A 20,046-nucleotide genomic window follows, 5' to 3' on the forward strand; every position below is an offset into this window, starting at 1 on the left:
CTTGTACTTGTTGCAGGTTTAAACTGATGGAAAATGTTTGCCGGACAAGGGTCTTAAATCTTTTAAACAATGTTGTGATGAACGATGAACACCGTTAGCATAAGTGTGCAGAAACTCCTTTAGCAGCATTTAATGCTGCGGTCTTACTTTCTCACGCATAAGTAAGGGAAATGTCACTGTAATTTAGTGAAAGGCTGCTGTGTTTTCACTTGGATCTGAAGCTGAGATTGCAGCCTGTGTGGAAGCCAGCTCTCTTAGACAGTCGCCACAAGTCAGCAGCAGCAGATGTGGCTTTAGCTGCTGGGTGCTGAACCATCCCTGTGCCACAGCTCACGCTGCCACATCCATACCTGTACTGATGTTGGGGCTGAAGCCTGCTTGGTTGCATCCATTTCCATGTCCATGATCTGGGCTGCACAGGAAATAAACTCACTGTCCAGAACCCTTGAAGTTTCCTATAAATATCTGAGCAATGTGGATTACTTATATTCTTCTTTTACATGCCTTTGTCTGTCTTTCTCTTCTATTTATAAACTGGTGGGATTACCATTCATATCCCAGAGACTGTAGCTATTTTTCTTTTGCATTGATGACAAATATTCTGGAAGTCAAGAGTGAAGAGTTTTGATTGCCAAAAGCTGTTTCATTAGCTGGTATAATTAGCAGAGTGCAAAAGAGGATCAAAGGAGATGAGGCAAGAAGCTCTGCGAGACTCTGCCAGCTAAGGATCTGCTCCAGTGAGTTTTTTAGAAAGCCAGAAAGCAAGCTGCTAATGTGCTGTGACTTATCTGCTCTGGGGTTTTCAGCATACAGTGATTATTTACCTGGCCACATATGGCTTGAAAGACAAGCGTTTGCATAAGCAAAAGAGTAAGAATCAGCAATCACAAATATCCCTTGTCTTGGTTTGGGCTGCAAGTTAATCCGAGTTGTTAAGCTAATGTCAGTTCAGCTAATGGATAATTACAGAAAACACCTTTACAGAAAAAAAATAATAAAAATAAATGAATAAACTTCACATTACCATAAAAACAAGTCCATACTCATCGAAACTTGGTGTCCTTCTTGATTCATGAGTTATTCACATTCTTGATGGAATTCTGCCTTTCATGTGAAAAACCTCTCAGGTGCACAGCACATACAGGTGAGCAGGCTGGGCAGTTTCACCCAGGTGGATGGCTGCTCTCCTGCATATCTCAATCCTCTGTCTCTGCTGGATGCATTTGCACCAGGTGGGCAGTGTGGAAACACTGAAGGGAAATACAAAGATTTTCAGTGGGTGGGTGCTTGAGGGGGTTTCTGAGGCTGTGCCTCCTGCCTTGCCAGGCACTGAGCATCACATTTGTTCTTAAGGGCAAGGACAGATGTTCCTTTCAGAGTACTGGCTCAGCCTTCTTGTCCAATATCTGCATCCTCCGCAATTCCCAAATGATCATCCTGTCCAACAACAACTTCTTCACCAATAAAGGCTCTTGCTGCAGATTTTAGGCAGGATTTGGTCTTCTGTGGTGCTGATGATCCCAAACTCTAATAGATCTTTTACTCAGTTATATTTGCTAAAAATTTGGACCCAAACATTCAGATCCCTCTCTTGTTTTTTTGTTTCCCTAGTTTCCATGTCTTGCTAGAGGAGTTTACCTTCTCCCAGGAACAGCTGGTGCCCCTGTGAGGACTGTGTATGTAGTCAGTGTCCAAGTCAGTCCCTGATTCATAACCCAGAAAAGGCCTTTAAACTTAGCAGTCTGGGTGCAGGTGGCATTTAACATGCGAGGTTGGCTGAATTCAGGTACCCCTCTGCCTCTCAGGAAGGGGATAATTGAAGCCAAGGGAACTGGGGACTAATGGAGCAGTGATGCTCAGGCACCAGGGGCATCATTCAGAGCAATGAGTTGAGCACTGGAAAGCAAGAAGAGGAGAAAGCGACCAGAGTTGCTCCGTCTGATGCTGAGCCAAGCGGCTGCACCAGCCAGCAACATATTGAATGGGTGATATTACACGTGTCTTACCTCTAGCAGTCTGAAACCCTGTCATTTAGAGGCTCCCTCTTTTGGTACCCTGCTTGGTTTTTAAAAGCCTCTCATGGGCCATAGTGGTCAGGTTCTGGAGGAAATATTCCAGGACTGGTGTAAGAGGGTTTTCTGGAGGCTCCCACAGCTAAGGGATGGGACCAGACGGGGACTGGACTGGTGCCCTTTGCTTGTCAGCACTGGTGTACCTATGCTGCCACACAGTTTGGGTCGTCCTGAGTTCAGTTTTGGGCTGCAGCACCCACCTTGTGCACGGCCCTTCTGGAGCGCAGCGGCTGACTTGCACCGAAGCAGGACCCAGGTGCCCCCACAGCCCACACGGATGCGCGGGCACCAGGTTTGTCTCCCGGTGCCCCGCAGAGCCCTCCAACACCACCCCACTGTAGCACCACCAGGGTAGGCAGCCCGCAGCGTTTTGCTGTTAAAACGCCATTCAGCCGGCCAGCGAGCGCTGCCTTCGCCTCAGGCAGCAGGGCAGGAGCCCTGGAGCAGGTGCGCCGGGCAGCAGAGGTGCAGGCTGAGCACAAACGCGAGCCCGATCCCCAGCACCTGCCGCGGGCAGCGCTGCCCGCAGGGACGCGGCGGGTCCGGGCAGGTGCTCGGGGACCGGCACCGGGGCTGCGACCGGGGGCGGGCCGGGGCCGGGGCCGTCGGGGGGCGGAGGGCAGGCGGCCGCCTCCGCGGGGCCGCCCCGCTGCAGTGTCCCGGCAGCCCGGGAGGAGGAGACGGCGGGGCGCGCAGCGAGCAGCGGGGCAGCCCCGCGGAGACGAACGGCGGGCGGGCGGCAGCTCCGCGCCCCGCCGCTCCCCGGCCCCATGGCGGCGCCCCCCGCCGCCCCGCCGCCGCTCCCGCTGCTGCTGCTGCTGCTGCTGCTCGCCGCCCTGCTGCCCGCCGCCCCAGGTAGGCTGCAGCCCCCCGGGGATGGGGGAGCGGGGATGGGGACCCGCCGCCGCTCGGAGGTGCGCTGGGGGCGGCGGAGGGGGGGTCTCCCCTCGTGCTTGCAGCCCCGGGGGTGCCCGCTGTTGTGGGGCCGGGTGAGGAGCCCCGCTGACCGGGCCGAGCCCGCTGACAGGCGGTGGGAGCGCAGCGGGGTCGCCCCGCTCCCCGGCCCCGCAGTCCGAGCCCCGCGGATCGCTCGCTCCAGGAGCCTGAGCGAGGCTGGGGCTGCTGTCAGGATTCCCCCGGCTCTCCGAGTCCGATTTAAGCCGCTCTCGAGGTGGGGTCCGGGCGTGCGACGGCAGGTCTTCCCCGTCCCTTCCAGGGGCGAAGCGAGCAGCCGGGTCGCCGAAGCCCCTGGGGCACTGCTTGCACCGCAGGCGATGCCGAGCCCCGGAGCTGCCTCAGCCTGTGCCCACGGGGCACGGCTGGCGGCAGGGTGCAGGGGGACACAGCGAGAGTGTTCCAGCACCAGACTTTCACCGCAGGGTCACGGTGACCGGGGCGGTATGGGGACACCCGCTCCCAGCTCCAGATGTGGTGTCCGCAGAGGAGCCGGTGAAGGCTGGCAGCATCTCGCCCCCAGCAGCTCTGGGCCAGGTGGCAGAGCCCGGGACGTGATATCACCCACATCAGCTGAACGAACTGGGAGCGTCTGTTTGACCCGCACCAAGGGAAGGAAGGGTCCTTGAAGCAGGTTTGCAGACCCTGCGCAGCCTCTCTCTGCGGGGCACCTGGCTCGCGGGGCGCACGGCTGCAGTTTGCAGGACGCTGAGCACAGAGGGGCTTTGCCGGCGGGTGCCCCTATATCCAGGGTTGTCTACTTTCTTTGTGATGTGCTGTGCCCGTCCAAGATAAGCCTGGGATTGCTTCCCTGGGAGCGGGTTTGTAGTAGCACTGCTTCGTGATGTTGGGAGATGGATGGGGAATGGGATCGGCTGTCCCTGGGGCTGCCTTCTGGGGAGCCAGAGAAGGAGGGAAGGGAGCAGGGGAGGTGGTGTGCTGATGGCATGGCCAGCGTCCGCGAGAAATATCATATCCTGTGAGGGAAAGGGGTTAGCTGTCGAACACGGGCAGGCTTTTGCTTGTCTGACTGTAATGCCTAAAGTCATTCTAGGGGAGGCTGAAACTTTGCTGAAACTTTTGGATGGAACATCCACGCAGTCTGTCTTCGTTTGCAGTCACACACCAGCGTGCTGTAACGCCAAGCCAATTCCTGAGCAAACACAAATGTCTTGGCATGGTGCTGCGTAAAGTGCTGTGTGCTTCCCACTGCAGACCTCCAGAGCACACCAAAACCTGCGGGAGGGGATTGCTGGGCTGCTGACCCCAGGGCAGCTGTGTAGGACATGGGTGCAGGCTGCATGGCTGCTCCTTGTCCCTGGTGGTGTGCAGGCTATGCAGAGCATGCACCACTTTCCTCCTGTCTGGAGAGCAAACTGTGCCCCGAGCAAGTGCAGCCTCAGACAGGAGAGCTGGTGGGTCCTTTCCCGCAGGGTAAAATCCACTGCTGGGTGCCTTTGCTTCCCTTGGCCCTGCTCTCACATCTTTCAGCTGCATTCTCAATGAACCCTTCCTGTTCTCCTTTCCTCGCCTTGCTAGCCTCCAGGCTGTTGAGGTGACCTGTCCCAAATTCACTCGGCAATTTGGAGCCTTTGCCAGGGCTCCCTGTCCCTCCCTGGGGGACAGGGACTGCCTTGGCTCAGCAGAGGGGACTGCGACAAAGGAAGGGGAAGAACCCTGCATTTTTTGTCTGTGGAAAGAAAGAAAAAAGATTTTCCCCTGCGAGGTCTGGCCTTGGACTGGTGCTATAATTGACTGTGCTTCTGTTCATCAAAATAGAAAGTCGGTGTGGAGCCTAAGCCCAGGCTTGCTGTGGGCAGGCTCTCGGGCCAAGGAAGTGACAGAAAAAGGGTGTTGTGCTGGAGCCAGGTTAGGGGGAGATCCTGTCTGTGCACTGCCAAGAGAGATTTTTTGTTGCCTGCTGCCAGATCCTGCATGTGGAAGGACGTCGAGCACATACTGATAGGCAGCTGATGGAAAGCTGTCCTCCTGTAGAAGCTCTCCTTGGTTGCCTTTGTACACAGAGTATTTGAGCACCATCAGCGGGGAAATCTGGGAGGGAATCAAGTAGAGGCTGGGCTCAGACTGAGAGCCTTGCTGACAGGAGGTCCAACTCTCATTATCCCTCCTTGCCCAGACTGCGTGACATAAACAGAGAAAGCCGTGGGGTCTCCAAGGGAACTTTCCACTTTATTTAGCTCTAAGGAATGTATCTTCTCAGTTATTTAGGACAATGTTGTAATGCTCTTAACTGTATAGCTCAGTACCAGTCTCTGGGTGTGTCAGAGGTATGAAAGCCCTTGTGCTGTCCAAGCCTGTAATTCCAGCTCTTCAGACAGCACGTGGACCAAGGTTGGCTTGGGCATGTGGTTAAGAAGATGCTTTCAGAGACTAGAGAAGGAAAATACAGGCGGGAGTGGATAGATCATGGAGCAGAAAAAGAAAAAGAAAATGAAAAGGAAAAAGGAAAAGGAAAAAGGAAAAGAAAAAGAAAAGGAAAAAGACATGGCATGCATTTTCTGTGCCTGCAGAGGGAATGGGATCTTGTCTGTATGACCCAGTGCATTGAGTGAGCATTCATGTGCCCCAAAACTAGAGCTCCCCCCTTGGACACATGCAGTGCCTAAGTGACGTTGACGTTCCTCATGCAGGACACTGAACGGTAGATGTGGCTTTTCAGTCTCCAGATACCTGGAGCTGGACTTCATGTCCGCTCCAAGCGTCGTGTAGCTGTCTGCAGGCGCTCTGTTGTCTTGAGACCGATGAAGCGAAGCAGCGTTTTCACCAGGCTCGATTTCTGGTGCTCTTCTAGGGCTTGTGTGTTCTGCAGCTGGCAGCTGTGTCCCTGTGTCACCCAGCTCTCCCCATCGCAGGGGGAGCGCTCAGGAGTGTGACTCAGGTGGCACCGGGATGGGCTGCCATCAGGCATCATGTCTCCTAAGCTTATGCTGGTGTGGGTCAGGTGTAGCTAGGAGTCCCGCTGTCCTCCCTGACAGGACCCTTTTCCTCACCAAGCCATGCTTGGAAGCCAGTGTGTGACGCCAAATACTCACAAACCTACAGCCAATCCAGCGCCTTCTTTTTCCTGGCTTTGAAATCTCGAGACCCACTTACCCTGCTTGAGCCACCTGCCTCTGTAAGTCACTCTTCCTGGCTCCCCCTCGCCTGCCCAAGCAAACCATCCATACCAGGATGACGATGACCTCCCACTTAGTGCCCGACCCCTGCCGGGTGTGTGGAGGGCGAGCCGATGGTCGCTGCAGCTCCCGCAGACCACTGAGGCGTGGAGCAGGTGAAGCGGCCACTTCTTCACCAGGAAGGGTGCAGGCGTTTGGTTTCCCTCCCACTCGTGCAGCTCGGCGCTGCTTTCTCCCAGCGCTGCATGCAAACCGTGCTCCAGTGCAGCCTTGAGAGGGCACTCGCAGCACTGCGGACACAGCACGGGGCCGGCTCCCTTCGGCAGGTACCAGCCCAGATCCCTCCCGGCACATCCCCGCTTGTCTTCTCCATTGTGCAGCGCTGGGAGGCAGCGGCTGTTTCGCTGCCGTGTCAGGCTACCAAAGTGCCTTTCTTCCTTCGAGTGCAGTTGAAGCTCGGTTTGCTCGGAGCGGGGAGGGCTTTGGGGCCAGCCGTCTGCATTTTGGCTATGTCTGCGCTGTAGCTTCTGAGCAGAAGCGTGGTTCAAGTGTTCAGGGCAGTAAGGGAGGGACTGAAGGAACAGGAGGTGGCCTGGATGGTTCTCTGCTGTGCATGAGCAATACGAAGCCTTTGAACTCGGGTTTACACTTTCATATATATTTGCTATATTTTGCTTGTTCTGATGCATGGTTGGCTCCAAAAGCCTACAGTCTGTGTTGAATGTTCACAGCCTGCAGTGCCAAAATAAGCACTGCCAGGATCAAGACAGTGGCTTAAAAAGCCCAAGATTTAAAAAATGAGAAGGGCTGAGATGTTTTGCTGTGCTGCCTGTTCTCTGGGACATTCATTCCTAAGCTTTCCTCCGCACCCCGGACATCTAGGGATCCATAGGGCCGGGATGGTTTGGCCTGCATCCCCACTGCCCACCCCTTCTCCAAAGGGGCATTTACACCAGCGAGGGGTTTTGGGGGCAGACTGTGTGTCTGGCTGGCTGGGCTCCTGAAGCTCTGATCCCGGCTCCCAGATTTATTCCTAGCTGCTGGCACTGGCAGCACCTGTCGGCAGCACCTCCTAAGTAGGATTCATTTCCTCTGGGGACGCAGAGGCACCTGGAAAGTGTCAGGTTTCCCTGGTAAACTTGAGAGAAGCCTGTAATGAAAAGGCGCCGCGGACCACACGCTTGAGCGCTTAACTGCTATGCTGGTAGCAGAGTTAACAAGGGCAACATCAAAGGGGGTTTTCACGGTGCCTCCTCCTTGCGTGGTCGTGGCCAGCGTGGCGATAGGAGAGGTTGTGCTGACAGCTGCCACGTCTCCCGTCACCAGCAGGACCTGTGTGGGCATCTCCCTGCCCTCCACCTCCTCTGTGCCCTCCACCTCCTCCATGCTGGGGGGTCCTTTTCTCTGGTATGCCCCTCTCTTTGGACCTCTCCGCCCATGTCCTTCTCTCCCAAGGCAGGCAGCTGCTGGCTTTCTGACATACACAGCTCGACTGACTCTGATTCCTCTTCCCTGACTTCTTAGGTCTGCTCTCTGGGATATAACATGGGGCCTTCTCTCCTCTACCCCTCAGAGGTTCTGCAAGTGTGTGCTCAGGCTTGAGCGCGTTTCATAGTGTTCACAACAATGCGTGGGGCAGTGCCATGGCTTGCTTTGGGGATAATAACCGTGTCAGTGGCTAGGGTTCTCCAGCGTTTATGTAGCAGCAGCAGGACATAAACAGCTACCACAAATGAAGGGAAATGGTCCGTAAAATCCAGAGCCTGTGGGATGCCTGTTGGCCCTCTTTTTTTCCTGGATTTCCTGGTTCTCCAAGTCTTTGTGCCAAAGGAACCTAAGCAACCTTCAGTGTCCCTGAAATCGGTCTGTATGTGTGGCTCCATTTCGCTGCAGGGCTTACGTTTGGCAGAGTTGGTCTGCATTTGGAGCACATAGCCCTAAGTAGTGGAGAAATGAAGGGAGGTGAAAGAATGACATCAGTCATGTATAAATTATATCCTAAACAGAGAACTTTTCCTAAACGAAAGAAATATTATTAGTTACATCAGAAGAAATACCAAAATTGTGTTATAAGGAAGTCACTCCAAGCTTCTCCTTGCTCTGGAAGAAAGCCTAAAATGTGCATCCAAACCAAACTACATACCTGTAAGAATGTGGTTGGGAGAAGTGCACATTTTACATCACTACTCTTTGAGGAGTAACTTGATCATCAAATCTACTCTTCATTAAACAGAGAAAATTGCGCTTTGAGGACCGTGGAGTGTGTTCCTCTCTCCTTGTTCCAGCACAGCTATTTCACTCTTACTCAGTCGTCAAGTCCTTCTGGGCATCTCACGTCAGTCCCTGTTCCAGCAAATCTTTCCGACTGTTGTATTCTTTTGGCATTAAACTGATTATTTTTCCACTGGAGGAGTCAGTCCTTCTTAATATATATGTCTTCTGTAAAGTAAGAGGCAACTCTTCAAATGGTTATTTGTCGTCATGTTTACTACATACTTGGCTGCAGTGTTTTTGGCTGAAATTCTTTTTCGGAAGAAAGGGCAGAATTCCTGGAGCTGGAATGTTGGTTTTCCCATTCGTTTGTCTCAAAAAGGGAGGGGAAAAAAAAAAAAGACAAACATAAGAGAAAGTGAATTGGCCACATAATTTCTCCGGGTATTCTGTAACGAAGTGCTTCATCACTTTGGACAGACAGATGGAGGGCCAGTTTTAGATGTTGCTGTTCCTGCTGGATAGTGTCTTGCTTCACGTGGCAGCCCCACTGAAATACAACACAGTGCCAGAATCAGGCCCTGCGCGAACAACCAAGCTGAGCTTTCACATAGTCTAAATGTCTTTCCCTTTTGTCACCTTTTGAAGCTGTGCCGAGTTTGGTGACATAATTGTGTGGCTTTTAGTGCTGGATCCTTTGCAGATGGCCCCTCGGCTCATGCACAGAGGGGCTGTAGCAGCTTGAAGCCGGCTTGGCAGAGGGCTTGCAGCACTTTGCAGGAGTAGGTGCTCTGGGTTTTGTGTTCGCAGTGCTGTGATCTGTGTCAGCCAAGCTTTGTATCAGCTTCTCTCATAGCTGTGTCCTCAGCTTGATGTTTCTGGTCTCCCAAAGTAAATGTATTATAAACAATTTAAGAGCGAATGGCAGTGATAGAAAGACTCCATCTGGCTCGGCTGGACTGGGACTTTAATGTGATTTTGAGTTGCATGTGTTTTTAATACACATATTTGGTACGTGTCTGAGGTCTTATTACTGGGGAGGTGGGCTGGGGATCAGAAGACCTGGTTCCATTTGTAGTCAGAGGCAAACTTCCAGTGACATCTCACCTTTCCTCAGCTCCATTTCCCGTGTTGTAAAGGCATTCTGAATGCTTTTTCCACACTGGTGCCTGAGTACTGCCCAGCCTAAGCCACTGGTCTCTTCCACTTGAGGCTCTCCCTGTCCTCTGTACTGTACAGAGGTATGTTGCAGAAGGATAAATTCAGCTCAGTGGTCAGGTCGTGTTTCTCTGGTCAAAGATGGAGCACAGATTTGGGGAGCCTGAAAATGCAAAGAGTAGCCCAGCCCTCCTGCTTTCTAGTCCTCCTAGTCAGTAAACTTCAGGGTCAGCTTGGGGCTGTTTAGAAAGTGATTCTTAGTTCCTGCTTTTTGTTGACTTAATTTGTTTAATTTGTGAGTGAAATGATTTACAGTTGATCTAGATACTTTCTGTGCTGTAGGATCTAGGATTCTAGGGGCATCTGCCCCTGGAAGTGTCTAGTGCACACAGGCACAGGAGAAATAGGTCAGTTCCCCCAGGAAAGAACAGAAAATGAAACGCAACAGAAAAATAAGCTCTTCTGTGAGTGCACAGCTACAGCAATGAAAACCTAGAAAGTGTGAAGTCGAAACAGCGGTGTTAGCAAGCCAAATATTCTTGTGAGACGTGTGAGACGATGTAGCGTTTTGCTTGCAATGCGGTGACTGCCACAGCAGGCTCTGGGCTCCTGCTGTTCACTCCTCCTGGCTGCCACCGCTCCAGGCAGTGCTGCCAGAGCCCAGGCGCCTACTCCAGGCCGCTGCCGAGCCCACCACTCAGCGGGCATGGCCAGCGTCCTGGTGACAGCCCTTCTGGAGTAGCATGACAGCCATTTACTGCCACCAGACGCCCGAGACCACGCGATGGCCTGAGCTGCCCTATAGGAGCTCAGGCCCAGCCCGAGAAGTGCCATGCCCTTAGTTGTGCTGGCTGCTGAGTGCCAGACAACTCTGTAAATGTGCTCGTTTTCCTCTGTAAAACCAGCTGTTTAGATCCCTCTCAGGGAGGGAAGCTGAGTGGTATGGGACACTGCGGGGTCCTCCTCACATTTGGGACCACACCGTGCAGACCGGGCTAGAAACCTGCAGCTGATGTTGCGAGGTCTAAAGGGGAATGAGAGAGAAATCTTGGAGGGGTGGAAATGGACTTCAGACCGCCTCTTTAGCAAAGTTAAAAGAGAAATGGCTTTGTATTTGTTTATGTCTTTCCTTGGGGTGGTAACAAGGATTTTGGGGTGGTTGTGTTAAAGGGAGTCTCGTTGGCCTGTGGTCAGAGAATGTAGTGGGGAAGCAGGAAGACAGTTGCTAACTTAGGGTGTATGGTGGATATGGGTGGCCTGGGCAAGACCATGTGGTAGTCTGAGCATGTTAAGGTCTCAGGATAGTGGGAGATCTGTGTGATTTTAAGAATATACATACTTTGAGAGCTGGCACCATGGAGAAACAGCCTTAGTGGGGGCACTGCAGGGCACTTGTCATGTTCAGGTGTAAGACTTTTTTTTTTTTCCCACAAAAAAATGTTTGGCATTGGCACTAACATTTGCATTCTGATAGCTTTTGTAATGCTGTCTCTCTTTTTATTTAGTAATTTTCTCCTTCAGGACTCCTGGTTGTCATTTCCTGGAGTTGCTTATGATTAGATGGATTTAGATTAGTTTGGGATTACTTGTCTGCCAGAGCAGAGAATATCCTGGCTGCGAGGATGGCTCTGGGCTGGGCTTCCAACAGGGCTTTGTGTTAAAAAGGCTGGCAATATCTTCGGCTGCCGGCAGACAACACTTTCCATTGTGCACACACACATCTCCTTGTTACACAGTCATATACAACTCGCGGGCTTGCTTCTGGGCATCCAAAAGTAAGGATGTCAGTGCAATGGAGAGAGCTGAAGTGAGAGCTCAGATGACTGAAGGACCCCAGGTTCTGATGGGGGCAAGCATCCAAGTAGCTGCTGAGTTAGTATGGTCCTTCTGAAAGAAGGGTTGCTTTAGGAGAAGGGTAATTCATTTTAGCATGTTGCTACCACTCAACCTGCTGCTTTCCTTGGAGAGAAGGAATATTTTTCCTAAGACTGGAGGCTGCGGAACAAGCTGCTTATAATTGCAATAAGGATGGCAGAAACAGACCCCAATCAAAACGTAAGAGCCTCCATGAAAGCAGCAATAGGGTTTGCAAGATTTTTGGCAATGACAAAGGACCTATTTGGTTCTTACAGCAACAGAGGCCTCCTGAAAATATGTAACTTGAGATGCTTGTGCTGTATAAATATTTTTGGGCTTTATGTATTTATTTTAACTTCTATTTCTACAAGCATTCCCTGTAAAAATGGAGAGAGCAAATATTAGAACTTGGAAATGTCTGCAGGAGCTTTTGAGTATTTGGGGGTATCTTCGTATGGAAGGAAATCACTGTTTCAGGAAGCTTTGCTACTTTAATGGAATGTTTTTGCTTCTGAACGGTAGCAGATGGCCAACCCAGAATACGGTAGCAAATTGCTTAAGCTACTTGTAGAGCAGCACAAACTTCTTTGCCTTGCCAGTAGTGACTAGCCTTGGTTAGAGGGACCAAAGCTAGGGCTTTGTCTTTGCTGTCACTGCAGGGCTGCTGCCCCAGCGTTGGCCATACAGAACATCTAGATCCAGGCTGCCTGTAACAAAGCTGAAAACATCTACTTGCATGATGTGCCGGTCTAGTTGAAGCCCTGTGATGGCAGAAGATGTTCCTGTCATGGAAATAAGGGCTGATTTTCAGCAGGAGCTCATTATAGGAACTGGCCAGTGCTAGTGAAGGGATGTTCAGAGCTCACAAGCAGCAGGCAATGCCAGGTGGGTGCTTTGGTATTTGAACACATCACTGCCTCTGAACTGCACTGGTGCCAGCTTGGTGTCAGAGGTCACCTAGCAGCACCTGGGGAGCAATCTCAGGCTGTGCTCTTCTGAGCTGGGTTTCAAGAGCTGCTTTTCAAGGTTAAATCTCTGTGCCTCATATTTTCCCTTATGACATGCAGTTGGTACCTAGCACAAGGACGGTCCCACTCCTGTGGGCTCTATTTTGCTCTGGCACAGGTAGCAAATGCAAGAGAAAGCTTTTTGGACTCTCAGGCTGAGAATTGGCTTTAAAGCTCTACGCCATTGATCGTCTCTCTCTCTCTCTTTTTTTTTTAAATAAAAAAAAAATCCAACTCTCAAAACCAAATGGATTGACTTGGATTTACATTCCACTGATACCAAATTTGTTGGTACAAATAACAATGATAATAAAAGCTCTGGTAATAGTAAAACCGTGTTTCCTGTTGCTGGTCCCTATCCCTTGGAAGAAAAAGGCAGGGTTGTTGAGTTTGTTGTTATTGAATTGGCTTTTTTTTTTTTTTTCTTCAATTCTGCCCACCAGAGTTGTGTTCTCACTGTGCCTGTGCCAGACCCAAGCCTGGTGACAATGCTAAATCAGCAATTGTGTTGCTCCTTTACATAGCAGAGCACAACAAAATGCTTTTGCCTTTCTGCACAAGACAATTGTGTGTCCTCAGCTGTGGACTGAGCAGGACTTTATTTTTCTAATTCGATGCTAGGGTAAGGTATTAAGTAAGGGTAGGTATTAATTGCCACTTTTTCTGAAATTTTTCTTCCCAGTTGTTCTTTTTCCTTTTCCCCCACTCCTTTTGTTCTGTTTTTCTCTCCTAGTGTCATGGGTTAGGTTGTCCTGCCTCCAGGTGATTTTATTTTACCAGCAATGACCGTGGTACTCCTGGAAGACCACAGTCAACATTCACAAACTAAAATCGAGATCAAAGAGCAGGTTCTGCCACTGTCGCTCATGCATATCGATACGTACTCTGTTAGTAGATCCCCTGAAGTTAATGCTGGTACATGCAACTGGAAACATAGTAAGACTGTGGAGAGATAATAAAATCTGACTCCAAATATATGCTTTAAAAAAAAAAAAAGTTAATAATGCAGAGCTCTGTGGTTAATTCTCTACTGAAATATTTAAAACTCCATGTACCTTTGGGAAGTCTCTAACCTCACTGGGAAGGCTGATTAGTATGCTAAAAGCCAACATCTGCCCTACTTCCCTTCCAATCAGTGTGGCCAGTGGCTGTTATTCTGAGGACAATGGTAGGAAATCGTGCTGTAAGCAAGATCTTGCTGGATGTGGGGACATTATTAGAGCCACCACATTGCTGTGCTTGGGATACGGTGGTGCTGTCACAGCTCCATGTCCTGGAAATAGAAAACAGCTGATGCTGGTTGGCACACCTGCTGGTTGTGATTACTGCAATGAATGGAGAGGACTTACTTCATTATAAAAGCAAATACAATAAAAGATTTTATAAAGGGCATTAATGGTAGGAAAAATACATCTTCTATCCCGTCTCCCTGATTTTTTTTTTTCTTTGCAGTATCAGGACTGTCTTTCCCTTCACTCCTCCGTCCAAATCTCCCACTTTGTGTTCAAACATGGATGCATTAGTAATGGCAGGCAGCTGTCTGTGCACGTTGGTAATGAACCGGTCTGCAAAAATGGCCTTGATAATTATTTGTGTATTCAGTAGTAGATATCCCCGGGCTAAACCGAGGGAGTTGGCAATGGATTCTCTTTTATAAACCTGGAGAGATGTAAGTGCATCTTTTCAATAAATTCAGCTACTTTTCAAGGTTATTAATTGGGTAAAATCTTTGCTGACCATCCCAGCTAATAGCTGTCAGACCACAACGTGTACACTGACGTGTGATTTGCCGTGGTTGTGTGTGCTCAGGTATGATAGCACCTAGCACCTACTACCTATAATAGTACCTATAGGACTAGGGATGGGTAAATGTGGAATACAGCCCTGGGATTTGCATGAAGACATTGCTTTGGATCTGACTGAACAGGTTTTCTTTCTGAAAATGGAATAAGAAGGTTGTTTATAGAGAAGGAAAAGCTGTGCCTATCCATTTCTTTTGAGTCCAACCTTGTGGAAAACTCCTAAAAACAGTGATAACATTATTCTGCGTTTTGTCTGGGTTTTGAACTTGGGGAGGCTTGGACTGTGTGCAGCCAGCTTCCCTTTCCAGGGTACAAGGCTATGTATGTATTTTTTGAAAGACCTTTTACAATAAATAATGTGGAATAAAGTTATTTAGAACAGTCAGGGCTGGTGTTATTTCAAGACATAAAGTATGAGCAGTAATATATTACAGGTAAGTAAGTAAATAATATTTTAGTGCCTTTTTTTTTTTTTTTTTTTTTTAGTGAGGAGGAAGAAGCAGATTTGACTGTGTTATTTTAGCATGTACTTTTTCAAATCCCTCTGAAGAAACTTAATTTCTGAGGGCTGCTAATGAAAGAACAGAGACTAATGCTGAGCCAGTGCTTTGTTCTTAGCAAACCCGTGCTTTGGGAAACTCAAACCTTTTCTGATTTATGGAAGGTTTTCAATGTGAAATATAAATGGAGAGATTTAACTTATTTTCCTTCAGTGCATGATGAAGCCTGAATTCCTACTTTCTGACTTTGTGAGTCTGAGGAATTTTTGGCAGTTTCTAGTGGAAAGTTAAAAGTGCTCTTCAACTAGAGATGGAATGGAAAAAACTTTACATAAACATGTGAATCTCTGGTAGATTATAAAATCTGTGCTACTTTACAGGGTAAAGGAGCAGGTTTACGATACATTGAGGTGGTTTTAGAGAAAGGAGTAAACCAACCTCCATCCCTCCCCACCACCACCAAAATGTAACTACTCCAGAGCTCTTAGGGAGGATGATTTGGTGAAGTCTGTGATACACATAAAGGAATGAAACAAAACCAGAGCCATACCACCCAAATTGCCAAGACTTTGGATCCAAAGCTAATCTTTGCTTCTGAAGTGTGTCACTGATGTGTTCTTTTTTTGTGAAAATACCAGATAGATACCTAAAGAACAGTAGAAGCCCTGAGTTTTTGGCTAGTTATGGCTTGGTTAATACTTCGTACTTCTTCCACAATTGATGAAGGTAATCCATTTAGTGGTGTTAAAATGTCAAAGATGAATTGTAGTATTTTTTTTTCAGCGACTTTAGAGAATGGTGTATGAAGGTGGCTGAGAGATGTAAGTTGCGGCCCTCCCACACCCCCACCCCAAACCCTGCACTCCCAAACCTGTACCAAGAAGGGCAGCATTTGACTTCTGCTTTGGGGATCTGCCATAAAACATCCCAGCATCCAAGAGCTGGGGAAGGTTTGGAAGGAAATTAGGTGTTTGAATAAGAGTACTTCATTGAATGAAACTAGGCATAGAAAGTGTGTAATATGAACTACGCATATAAAGCTTTGTGCTTTATGGCTGTGGGTAACCACTGCTTGGTGGGGTTGAAGTGAAAGCTGGTGCAGATACCAAACTGTGTTGCCTGCTGTGAATTTCCATGAGCCATATCCATATCTCCCATCAGAATTATGCATAATGTTTTCTTCAGACTTTGAATCCACATGTCTGCATGGCCACATTTTTTACTCAATTGCCCCTGTAACGTGCCACTGATTTTAACGAGATTGCACTGATGTGAAAGCAGAGCAATGGAGTGGAGATTTAGGTTCATAAGAAGTGGTCCAGGTGCACAGCATAACAATGCTGCTACGGTTTAGTTGGCCTCCTAATGGGCAGTGCAGTTTTAGTAGGTGCGTTTTCCTCCCTGGAGATCAATGGCCATGCCTGCAGGCAGCAGGACGCAGGTTTGGCTCGCAAGAGCACATGCTCTAGCTCTGACTTATGTTCCCTGCCAACCCACTTCAAAGCTAGCTCAGGCTGCTGGGATGCAGGGAGGGGAAGCGGTGGTGAAGTGTATGCATGACAGCCTGAAAACAATGCTCTCTCTTTCTTGCTACCTGGCATCCTTGTAGGCCCACCTAGGGGGGTAGAGGCTCACCTACAAGCTGTCTGGATAGGGGTGAGGACAAATGTGGGCATCACATCACTGCACTGCAACCTGCCCAGGTCCCACGTCCAGGCTGGGCAGAACAGCATCGTGCAGGCATCGGTGCTGGAGAGAGGCATCTGAGAGTTTCTGACCCTGCACGGGCCCAGGTGGACCTGTGTGGGCATCAGCTGGGGGTGGAGAAGTGCCAATTTCATAGAAGTGAAATTATGTCACAGGAGTGTCAGCTGTTAGCACAGGAGTCAGTATATTTTAGAAGAGAGAGAAAAATCCATTGTGGTGCAAGTTTTGTATTATCTTCGCGGTTTCTTTTCCTGTTGTTGCGGATGAAATTGCCAGGCCATTAGAGCAGGAGGAGGGTATTGCTGGTCATCACTGGTTGTGCAGCCAAAATCCTGCCTGGGATCCCAGGGGCACAGCCAGCAGCCCCACAACTGCAGGGAGCCTTTTCTTCCTCTGCCCCTGCTGACATGAGCCACTGACTTCTTGCTGGATGAACTGGCCAATGCACTCAGAGAGAAATGCAAAGTGGGCTTAAAGCCACTTTCTCTCCACTCAGGAAAGTGTTACCTCTTGTGATACTCTTGGACTTCTTTAGCATCAAGTAAACTGTTTATCCAGGGCCAATGCAGTTATGGACCCCAGGATTTTTAGAGATGGCTGTGAGAAGGGTGCAAGGGTTGTGCATGCATACAGACAAAACAGGGATGTCCCAGGAGACACGTGGCTTGCACATATTTAGCACTGCTTGGAAGATTTCTATTCCATGGTGTCCATCTCTTCTCTTCAATGGATAGCGTGTTTTCAACACTTTATTTGATATCGGAACATGCATAAAGAAGCAGTAAAAATGGGTAGCCATGATTTGAAAGAGGAGACTAACCAAGCAGTATGCCTGTTGGCTTTGAGTCAGTTATGCATGCTCTTTACTTTCCTGACAGAGCTTTGAGGTTCTTCCTTTTAGACTGTCAGAAACACAGAAGTTAACTCACTCTCACTTCTGAGTAAATGAGGAATATGAGTATGAAAGCCATGATAAATCAGAGGTGTAAATAATGTGGAGACTAGAGCCATGTACATAGTGTAGAATGACACAGTCTTTGAAGGAGCTGATTTTGTTGCGGACAATGTCTTGCTGTGGCATGAGGAGCTTGGGGTGGATTCATGTTCTGTTTGTTTTTTTTTTGTTTTTTTTTTTTTTTTTTTTCAGGCAGGTCTCCTGGTTGTCACTGAATTTCTGACTTGGGCTAGGGAACAGCCTATAAAAGGATTATCTAGAGGAAAACAAACTCTATTATCTTTATCCTGTGCATCTGTCATGCTTGTGTTTGCAGTCACAGACCTCACCACTTAGAGCGCCCTTATGCTCTGATTTATCTTAGAAACATGGCTTAAGATGTTGTAAGTTGATATTTGTGCTCGTTCTGCAGTTGGATGTCCATTGAGGCCTAGGAGTGTGAATTTCTTGCCCACTAGGTCTGAGAGTCATGGGAGCCCCCAGCTGAAACTCTGCAGGAGTCCTGCAGAGCAATGCAGGGTCAGCACCAGGAGACCAGGAGGTGCATGGCAGGGGAGAAGAACAAAATTCCCTCCTTCTGGAAGATGGGCGACTGAAATGATGTGCATGGGGGAATCAGTTGGGATTGATGGCTTTATCAGGCCCATTTACAGCTCATGCTATTACTGTTTATCATTTTAATGGTGTACAATAAATAGGTTGTTTTTGCTTTTAAAATTAGTTTTTCTTTTAATCCGTGAGTTCCCCTTTTTGTGAAACTAATTTCCTGTGACTGGCATGATAAAGGAGAGGTCCCCACTGGAGTACCACAGAGGCCAGAACCTCCTTCTGTTTTAAACCCTGGAAAAGGTTAGACAAAGTCTAACATGAAGAACACAGAATAACACCAATGTGAGTGAGGCAGCAGGTGGCGGAGATGTATCCAGACAAAGGGATGGCTCGAGTGGCAGATTTAAAAGCCACTTTCCAATGCTGCTTTTGAAGTAGCTGGTTTTAAAAACACTTCTGAAGTGGGTCTGCCAAATGTTCAGCTTTTTCCATTTTTTGTTTATAAGTGAATTGAGAATAATTAAAGTTTTTATGACGTACATTCGTCTGTAAACGTCGCTCCATTTTCTCTTAGCAGTTGAAGCTTTTATTGTAGATGGGGTACAGTTCTACATACCGTACCTGATTTTACAGTCTATGCTATATCCATCTCCATCGTACTCAGCATCTTATGCCTGGAAATTTTCAGTAGGCCTGCTGCTGGAATGGGTTTCATGTTTTATGCTCCCAGAAATGGCTGCTGAGTTGAGCAGTCGGCTGCAGTTCTCCAGGAGCTGAAGCAGTGGCCTGATGTGAACCACATGCTCCGGAGCCCAGGCAGCGCGCTTTGTGTGGGTAGCAGCAGGGAGCCCCGGGGCCTGAGCTGTGCGGCCAACAGAGCTCAGGACCCTCCTGCTCAGCTTTACTGGGCTGTCAGGGTGGGGGTTTGTGTCTTCTCAATGGATAGGCCTCCTCCCCTCCCTCCAGAGTGGGAGCAGATTTCAAAATGATCTGGGGATGGTGTGCTACCAAGGTCTCAGCTCGGAGAGCACCAAAGAGATTTGGATGAAGTCTTGAGCCAAAGAATTCAAGTGTGTGCCATGAGGAGAATTTTTAAGTGTTCTTCAGTCAAATTTCAGTCCCCAGGTGTTCTCACCTGCTGACTGTCATGTTTTTAACCCATTGTCACGCTGGATGTTTGTGGGACATTATCAATTCCTTTTGTAGCTGTCATTCTGCACGTAATGTGGGCTTTAATCCATCCCTGTGTTTCTGTGCTTGGTACACCATTGGTTTTGTCTTGGGGTCTTGGTGGGCAAACAAACCCTTCGCAAAGGGCACGCTCTAGATGGCCACACTGATGCAAATGAAGCTTTCCCATCTTCTGTGATGACAGTTCAAACCAACTGGTCAAGCAGTTGAAAAAGTAAGGTATTTTTGCATCAGTTAAAAAAATAATAATAACAGTAAAAAAAATCTAAGGAATGGAGTGTGTTGTATGGAGTAGAGGACTGCTGATAACTCCTCAGAAAATACCTGGGCTCAATAGGAAGTGACTTTTGCAGAAGTTTTGCAAGTGCTCCTCATGGGAATCCCAGCAGCAATTTGGCACTTCATTTTTGGAGACAGCACTTAATGTCTCAGTCCCTAGGTGCTGTGATGTTTTTCCTCTTTTTCTGGCTCTAAGGTCATTTATTTTCGATCTCTTATTATCTTTGTAACTGTCCTCTTGAGTTTCTTTGGTGGGCCTGTATCTTTCTTACAATGTAGTAACTGGCTATGGAGCACAGTTCTTATGGCAGCAAGGTTTCATTGCACTGTAGAGGAGAATAATCTCCAGCTAATATAGCCAGAATTATATTGATTTTTTTGGATGATATTGTGTTTCTATTTTGGTTAATCTGTGAGAAGTTCTCAAATGCTGGTGCTGCTGCTCTGCATGGTATTCGCCATTTCATGTTTACTTCTTTGTGGTGTATTTTTTTAATCTTCCAAAGTGTTTGTTCTAAATTTTGTCTGTGGGTCATAGATATATCTGCAATTTATATTCATGTATATATAACCATAGGGAAATGTTAAACTCGCAAGCACATAAGTACTGCTAGATCGTCCTTATTATTGTATTGTATACTTCATTCTTCATGAATGTTAGCGTTAA

At 48.5% G+C, this 20,046-nt stretch overlaps 1 protein-coding gene across 2 annotated transcripts in view; it reads left to right on the forward strand.

Moving 5' to 3' along the window:
* The first annotated feature begins 2,734 nt into the window (after positions 1 to 2,734).
* Positions 2,735 to 20,046, forward strand: part of FNDC1 (fibronectin type III domain containing 1) — a 66,476-nt gene continuing 49,164 nt past the window's right edge. The window contains exon 1 of one of the 2 annotated variants that reach the window (XM_040552475.1): positions 2,735 to 2,927. In XM_040552475.1, coding sequence (XP_040408409.1) covers positions 2,843 to 2,927 — 85 coding nt within the window. In that variant the 5' untranslated portion in view covers positions 2,735 to 2,842. The remainder of the gene's footprint in view (positions 2,928 to 20,046) is intronic. The other variant, XM_040552476.1, reaches the window with a different exon arrangement.

The sequence above is a fragment of the Cygnus olor genome, chromosome 3 (assembly GCF_009769625.2).
Source record: "Cygnus olor isolate bCygOlo1 chromosome 3, bCygOlo1.pri.v2, whole genome shotgun sequence".
Classification (NCBI taxonomy): Eukaryota; Metazoa; Chordata; class Aves; order Anseriformes; family Anatidae; genus Cygnus; species Cygnus olor.